Genomic DNA, 8,727 nt, shown 5'->3' on the forward strand with positions numbered 1-8,727 from the left:
GTAAAAAAATCACTAGCTCATTTTGAACTAGTCTCAGTCCTCCTTCAAGACAGCTTGAAACCAAAATGATGGTGAAACATTAGCAGGAACTGCATCAAGTACTTTGCTTGCTTTCCCTTCGCATTTTCCTTACTCATGTTATTATTTAATTCTATGACCATTAAAAGAATGCATTTAATTATTCAATTAGTTCATACCACCACTGTTTTCTAAGGTAAGGAAGATACACCATAATGAACAAAAGCTCCTCTACCTCCTTGCATCTCTCAAGTGTTTGATATAAAACTTTTATATTGTGCTTACAGTGGTTCCCTAGAATCTGAGTAGGCAGCTTTACTTGGACATGGCTTAACTCACTGGAAATCTGCATCCCAGTCAGTCATAGCAGCAGTACAGCTCGAGTGGTATAGAGTTCGTTCAACATGGACATGAGCAGGACTTTGGAGATAACAATTTTATCTTAAGAAGCCACAACTGCACTTAGCTCCTGCTTTTAGCATCTAATTCTTTGCTAGATCTTTCTCTTTGTCAGATGATTTGCCTGTCTTCACGGGTTTTAAAGTTCCAGCAGCCACGATTTTAAAGTAGACTATGGGAGTGTCAGATCAGCTGCAACATTTTCCATCAGCTCTGGTGGTGCAGTACGTTTTGTTTGAAAACACTGCTGGCATAGCTTCTTGATCCAAGTAATTTCAGGGTGTCTTAATCCCTGTGGATTGAGTCACTTTGGGCTGGTTTGGGTGATCACCTGGTAAAGACAACAGCGCTGGAATACTCTCTTAGCCACCATGCACCAGTTGCATGAGATTACCAACCCTTGTGAGGGAATATGGAGAGAAAACTCAAAGTGACTACTGGAAAAGGCAGGAATTGGTGATCACAATTTCCTGTCACTCCTTCCATATCTGGGTGATGAGAGGGCCAGGCCTCATTCAGCTGACTGAGGACTGGGACTGTGAAAAGCTGTGCTCTTGGACACGTTTCAGAGAAAAGGGGAAATGTGTGAGTTTAGGTAATAGGTTACTCAACTGTGTGCAGGCTTTGTGTTTTGTTTAAATTAGGTTATTGATTCGCCTGTTCTCGTGCACAAGGAAGAAGCATGGCTCAATGGTATTTTAGTTGAAGCTATAAATAAGGAAAAGATAGCCTCATTTAGAAGAAGAAATCTGTCTTTTGTGGTGTTTTGTAAACAAGATGTTGAAAGAGGCCAGTGAAATGGTCACCTCCCCTAGTCCCACAGCTCGGTGATGTGGCAGGGGCAGGTAGCTCCACACTCCCAAAACCAGCTCCATATGCTGACTCTCAGGACATAATTTCACATGTGCTAATCCTTTTGCTCCCCATAAAAAGCTTTTAGGCATCCCTTGTCCTCCCTTCCTGTGAAACAAGCCATGCCACAAGCAGTGTTCCCTGAGCACTGGCATGAGGAGCCCCTGCTTGCAGAGCTGCTGCTGTGGCCACCAATCATGGCAGCATGGGCACTGATGGAAGAAGAAGGGCAGCAGCTTTTCTGCCCTGCCTGTGCCTTCAGCTTGGAAGCAGCAGAAATGCTGCTGGCAGGATGCCTCACTGCCCCACAGCATGGAAACAGGGCTGGAGCAAGTGGGGGTGGCTTCTTGCTTCTTTCCTGGAGGTTTGGAGGAGGTGAGTGATGCTGCCCAGCTTGGCTGCGAATTGTGCAACGGAGGTGGAGCAGGGGCACCCTTGCACTTGGAAGGTGGGAAGTGCAAACCCTTGTGTGAAGCTTTTAAGAGGGAACCTGTGCAGGCTCAGAGGGTGAGGAGGACACAGGAACCGAGCATAAGCAGTGGTGGGTATGTGCCTATGTAGCCCTGCTGCGGTTTTAATCTGTAAAATACCCTCCACCACCTAAGCCACCACAAATCTCCACTTCCTTTTTTTTTTTTTTTTCTTCTTCTCTATGGGCTACTAAACATCTGCTACATTATCGAAAATCCAGTAGGCAGACAAGAAATTTTTGCTTTAGGCTCAGGTTTAGGTGACTGTTCCCTCTGATTCTTACTGCTATTAAAAATCTTATAGAATTTAACAATGATATGTATTTTTCCTGTAATATCTATTAGATCATTTGCAAATATTTCCTAATAACATCTCAGGGTTTTCATGAAGTAATTTCTACAGTATTATCTTCAATATCTTGTTTCTATTTGGTGTAAAATTATACAGAGGTTTCTGTGTGCAGTGATGAGAATGCGAACCAGCACATTTCATGTAGCTATCCCACCATCAGATGAGTCACATGTGATGCAAATCTTCTCATTTCACAGCTGCCTTTGACAGTGAGGAAGTTCAACACCTCAGTTACTGCTGCCAGCATCTAGATTCAGGCACAGAACTATCTCACATAAAAGCCATTTTCCCTTTCTTTCTAGCCTATATTTATGTTGCTTCCTTTCCCACAGATCTGATACACAGGTGTACCTCTCTTAATTTTCCCCTTCTCTCTCTCATGGCCATACACCATCCTTCTCTGAGTTTCTGAGGCATTGGAGGGCATTATCTGTATCTGCAGCCTGTCAGTGTTCTCCCTGATCCATAGCCCACAAAAACCATTCTGCCACTTTGCCCTGTGTTAGAGCATCTTTTAGCATTTCCTCTTTTTTTGACATTAAGTTTATTTTTCTTTTTTTTCTCCCTCCCTCCCACCCCCATATTCAGCCTGATATTTTTGAAGCTTTGTGCCTCCTGGAGCATGCCAGACATCTGTACTCTCTTCTTGCAAAACCTTGAAAATTCATGTTGTCATTTAAAAATTTCATTTTAGAGCAGTTTGTTCCTGCTGTCCTGTTTTAATGCTTTTGGACAGCCATACAGGGAGCAGGGTGAGGGGACAGCAGATCTCCTATCTACCCTCCTTCTCAATTACAGTCATTCGCTACAGCATTCTGCCCATCACATGAGAGAGGGGCTGCATGATTGCACACCCTCCTCTTGCTCTTTCCTCACATTCCTAATATCATGCCTGCATCTGGCCCTGCTGTAGCTTAAATACATAACTCACAATGAGAAAATAAAAAAAATTAGTACAGGCCATCTTCCCCACCAGCAATAAATCTAATTCTACCAGCTCATAGGAACTTATATGCTGTTCTCAGCTCTGCTGCATCTGATTTAGGACACCATCCTGCATGTCTGTATTCAGTGGACCAAGGTTCTTCAGTCTGGAGAGGACAGCTTCAGGTTCCACAGACTAATGCAACCAGTGAGTTGTCTTACAGAATGCTACTATGTGTAACTAAATACCTCAGCATAACTTTCTGGGATGGAAACACAGGTTTTACCCTTTATGGGACAGCCCGTATCTGTACATTTAGATCAGTGGAACCTCTCTGATGGTCTTCTGGGATCACTGTTTCCCATTAGAATGATGGACAGTAAAATCAAAACCCTCTCCTACTTACAATTGCAACAAAAAGGAAATGCCATTCACAGTGTATTACTTGCTTGGTATTATTTTCTATAGATCAATGAATTGCAGGAGTCAGTGTTTTAGACTTTGATTGTCTAGAAACATATATTAGGTGACAACAGTAAATTTTAATTATCACCACTCTGTGTGACCCTGCTACAGTCCCAGCCCATTAACATCAGGCTTTGTGGTGTTTGTCATTGTGTGACTGTCCAACTCTCACACTGAGGTCAGGGGTATGTCAACTCCTGCACAATAGCCTCTCTCCTTGTTTTAAGGTGTTTGTTTTTCTTCTGATACTTACTCCATTCCATCTTCTTGCTGTATTAGAGTTTAAAGCGTAATGAGGCAGTGCCAGCCAACCAAATCTTGTTGTGTTACCGGGACATGAATGCAGGGTTATGTTCTTGTCTGCAGTGGATTAATGCCTGGTTGTTCTGTAGTCAGTGCTGAACCTGGTGTGCAGCCTCTGTGGAGGCTCAATGGGGGCTGCTCCCTAAGCACTCCAAAATTGGCTCAATCTTTTTTGTTTTCCATGGGTGAAGACATATAAACTGCATTGATTAAACCAAGAAAAGCTAAAATAGATGCAAAAATATTCCTAATTAAGCAGAACCTAAAATATTAAAAAATGCTGATTTCCATCTGCAGGATATCTATGGGCTTCTCTGCAGATGTCAGTACTGCTGCTGGTCCTTATGCCTCTATGAAGCCCTGGAGTCCTGTTGAGTGTTCAGATGATGCTGCAGGCTTTATAACAACTTTTGTCCCTGCCATTAAGAAGTGTATGGCCTAAACAGGTAAACCAGAGAGGCTGAGAACTTTCAGGATCTAAAATTAATGTAATGCTTTTTCACCACCTTCCTCGTACCTGCTTGAGGATTTCTGCTGCTGTTTCGTGTGAGCAATCAAATATCACATAGAACTCCTTGCTCTTCTTCATCTCTTTGAGCAAAGGCCTGGCATCTTTATTTCCAGAGGGCAGTTGGCGGATTTTGATTTTAATGTTGTATCTTGAAGGGGCTTTGATGAGCTCTTGCAGGCGAATTAGACCTGGAAAATGATATGTAATTATAAACGTAACCATTCTGTACAATTAGTATCTATTGTCACTTAAACAGTATCTCTTATCAGTCCCAACATATTTCACATACCCAAAGGGTAGTTGTTGGCTTCATATTTGCCAGCTTCCTAACTAATATTATTATAGCTTTTGCTTTTCATGGTTATGCTTGGCTTCAATGTATAAATATTCTGAAACATATTTTTAATTAGTTGACCATAGGATATGTTTTATTGAACCCATACTGCTACTGTTGCAAAAAAAAAAAGGATATAATGCTTCTTTCCTGAAAGTAAATTATTTTTTCAATATTAAACAAGAACATAGATTTGAAGAAACTTCCTTACGGACTTTCATACCTAATGACAAGCATGAGCAGATGAGAGCAGATAGAGGGAAAAACATGTTCAATGTCCAGAACCTCCACTGTGGCTCACTTATAAGCCAGTGGTTAGCTTGATTGACACCAATAATTATTATTAATAGGCATCCATATGGCTCTAATTGTCTTCATTCCAGAATACATTGCAATGTCCTGGAAGAGGAGCCTTAATATTCTTTTATTTATTTTATTATCAGTTTAGAGACAAAAAGCCTGAAAGCGTAGTAAAATTAAATAACTTCCCTAAGGTCACTCAACAAGTATGAGATCTTATGAAGAACCAAAATATTTTGGGATTCAGCTCTATGTCAGTAAGCACAACAACATGATTTCTAAAACCATAACTTCAGCTGGTACAAACCTCCACAGCTTATTTGAAGCCAGTGGAGCTCAACCAGTTAAGATTTGTCTAAGTATTTAAACACAGTGCAATTCTGCAAGCTAATTCAGCACTCCTATGTAATTTGTAGTGCCTTCAAAAACTAAGACAGTTAAGAGTTCTTTGAGGTGTGTCATTACAGTCTCTTTCTCATTATCCATGATTGTAATTTACCCACAAAAAACTCGCTATCTCCTGCAAGGATGCCTTATAAATATGCATAAAGAGAGTGAGAATACAGGAGAGAAGCACTTCTTAAACAAAAATCCTACAAATTATTAATATGAAAAAAATCATTGCTCTCCTGCTGGCAGTGGGTATATATTTGTCTTGTCTGTCCTTGGTTGAATGGTTCAATGCTGTATATGCAAGACAAGACAAAGCATCCCTGTTCCTTCTGAGGTTTGCAAGTCATTGCTATGTTGAGGGCTGTTGGCTTCACTCAAGGGCTAGCATTGTGTTTTGAAAAAAAATATCTTTCCCTTTGCCTGCAATGCTGGGTCTGTTCTTTGCAGGTTTTCACATATCAACAATCAATATAGAATATTAAGCATTTTGATTATTCAAATGCAAATTACTGCATGTACTGTGAGATTGGAGCCTGGCTGGAAGCCAACCTGTGTAAATATGAAACAATTTGAGCTCATTATTTTGAGAATGGGACACATGCCTCCAACACTGACTAACAAGTAGGGGAGTTTATCGAGATGTAAAGCTCTGGCTTGGTTGTACCATGCACTGAGATGTTCAGCCCTTGGCAGCAGTGCTTTGGCCACTATAACAAATAGCAACTCTAAGAAGGAAAACTGAGATCTGGGAGGAGGAGTCCAGCATGAGGGGAATCTTGTGTATTATCCACAGCCTGAAACTGAATATTGCTGTTTCTCTTTTCAGCAACAAAAAGTACTTAAGTGCAAGCATGTTGAACTGCAGGAACAAAATAACAGGATTTGCATGCACACACTCATCTCCTTTTCAGAAGAAGGAAAACGTTGTGGGCCTTAAAACATCTACTTCGGTTAAATGAGACTTGCACCTTGCACTTCCCATCACTTCCTACTGCCACATGAAATGAAGGCAAAGCCTGACTATAGTTTATTGAAGAAATCACAAAAGAATTTTTGAAGAAAACAAATAAGCACTTGGTTGTGAAAAGAGCTGCCATTATTTTTTTGGAGGACCAAGCGAAAGCTTGAATCTACTACCTGCCAGCATAATTAATACCACAGGGGAATAACCACCAATACTCTCCTTCCTCGTCCTCCTGCTCGACAAATCCAGACTCTTGGACATAGTACCATCAAATATTGATTTGGGACAATTCTTAAGTGTGAAGGGCTTAATCTGCTTCCTGGGCGAGGCAGGGAAGGTCTGGACGAGTGCAGTGTTTATAAAGGTTTCTTTTCTTCCATGTGGTCTGACCACCTGGAGCTCAGCCTGCACCAGGCTGTCCACCTGGTCAGGAAGGAAGCAGTCATTCAAGCTGGGAAGTGCTCATAAGTGATATATCCTGGGCACCAACCCCCCTCTGTCAAGTGGGTGATGTGACTTGAACAGTGACACAGGACTGCACTGGAGAAAGATGTTGTAGAGTCCAGCCAGGTGGCAGCTGTGGTGGATGAGCCTGAACTGTAAAGGCCCTCAAGAGAGTATTAGTCAGACCTGCTGAGAGAAAAGGCTAATTTAGGGCTTTGAAACAAAACCTATAAGGATGGAAACCAGACTTGCATCACTAACTTGCCTGGCCTACTGACTGTATTCTGCCGCCTTTTATCACAACACCTAAACACTTTCCCCTTTTCCTTCAGAAACAGGGTTGGGAATTTTCTGTTTTGTTGAGAAAGTATCTTGTGGTGTCTAACCTTGATGGATTCAGTAAGTTTTGGAGTCAGTTCTCCAACTACAAGTAGTGATTTGATCAATATAAATGATTTGCTCCACCACTTGAGTAAAAATATAGGGAAGATTCTGAATATTTCATACCCCTTCAAGATATCTAGAACCACAGAAAATTATGTGTAATGCATTCAGGAGTTCAAACACGCCTAACACAAACATAATCTTACAACAGGCAGATAATCATACACATTGGCAGTAAGCATGGTGATGTGCATCACTAACAGTGTTCACCTCCCCATTTCCTTATTTTTTTTTAATGAAAGGAGGAAACAGTAAAGTTGTTTAACATGGTGCATTTAGTATAATTTAACATGATGCTTAATAAGAAGCAGGATGAGTAAGTATTCGAAAAGCAATTTTTAGCACTTTAGGTTGCAGGTTTTCTAAACCTGCTTATATAACACTTCTTTATCATTGACAGTCCATTCAGTAGGTTATTAACATTTAACAACTAAGGTGATAAATATTGGAACCTTGAATGAATTCTAGAAGATTGAAAAAAAGTGCTAATGTTTTGTCAGTATCAGAAAGGGTATATGACATGGAACAGCTTACCCCAGTGTATGCACGGGACAAGTTAAGAGTAAAGCTGCTATGGTGGTAAAATGCTGAAAAATTAAAACTTGGGACTGTAATTGAGAGAGAAAGAGTGCCTTTGGTGCTACAAGTTCTGTAAACATGGCTAGCTTGCTAGATATAAAGCACTTGTCCCCGGAAGTGTCCATCTTCATATATCATATAACCTGCTTATGAAAAAAGTGGGGCTGAAAAAGAGCCATTTGCCAGATTTCAAAAAGCAGATGTCAGTTAGAAAGCCTTGTGAAACACCAGAGGTCTGTGAAGGTTGGAGCTAAGCTGTTCAAATATTTGTAGTGCTCTTGTCTCTATATGCACTCCAAAATCACTGACTGGAAAAAAAGTTATGGCTGAAAAACTTCTGGATTACAAGAATTGGCAGCTTGGTGAATAATGGTTGAGATAAGGAGGGTAGGCACAAACAATTTGGATAATTTGGAAACGTGAGCTCACTTTAGATGAACTGATTTTTTTAACATTGCACAGTCCAGAGTCATAGTTCACCTTGGCAAACAGGCATAGTATGTGGTCTCTGTGGTGGAGCTGGCTGTTATGGCATGTAGGCTTGGAGCAGTGTGTAGCATGAAGTATAAAACCAGGATTTTCCACACACTCCTCAAATTAGACTCTTAACTGGGAGAAGACGTAATCTCAACCTGAAAAATCTGAGCATGGATGACTGAAAGTTCACTGTTACAGCTCTGAGTTTATAGTTTGTTTAGGAATGAAGCCACTCTTCACAGAAAAGCAGCCCCTAAAAAAATTATAGATTAATACATTTTCTTCTTCTTGTAGTGTAACAATGTAAAACATGAGAGATGAGAAATAAAAAGAGTTTGAGCTAAATGTCATCACTCTAACCCAAAATCCAATTCCCAGTGAGGGAAATGACACTGCCTGGAACGTTTTGAGTGTCAGCACACTATATTATTTCAGCCACAGGAGTAGTAATCCCTAGATTCGTAAAGACATGAAACAGTGGCTGGGACTTCCTTGTA

The 8,727-nt window shown here is 40.8% G+C and overlaps 1 protein-coding gene across 1 annotated transcript in view; it reads right to left on the minus strand.

Moving 5' to 3' along the window:
• Nucleotides 1-8,727, minus strand: part of GRIK1 (glutamate receptor, ionotropic, kainate 1) — a 151,048-nt gene that overhangs the window by 60,305 nt on the left and 82,016 nt on the right. The window contains exon 4 of the mRNA XM_010001824.1: nt 4,302-4,483. Within this exon, the coding sequence (XP_010000126.1) occupies nt 4,302-4,483 (182 nt within the window). The remainder of the gene's footprint in view (nt 1-4,301; nt 4,484-8,727) is intronic.

The sequence above is a fragment of the Chaetura pelagica genome, unplaced genomic scaffold (assembly GCF_000747805.2).
Source record: "Chaetura pelagica isolate M959 unplaced genomic scaffold, ChaPel_1.0 scaffold637, whole genome shotgun sequence".
Classification (NCBI taxonomy): domain Eukaryota; kingdom Metazoa; phylum Chordata; class Aves; order Apodiformes; family Apodidae; genus Chaetura; species Chaetura pelagica.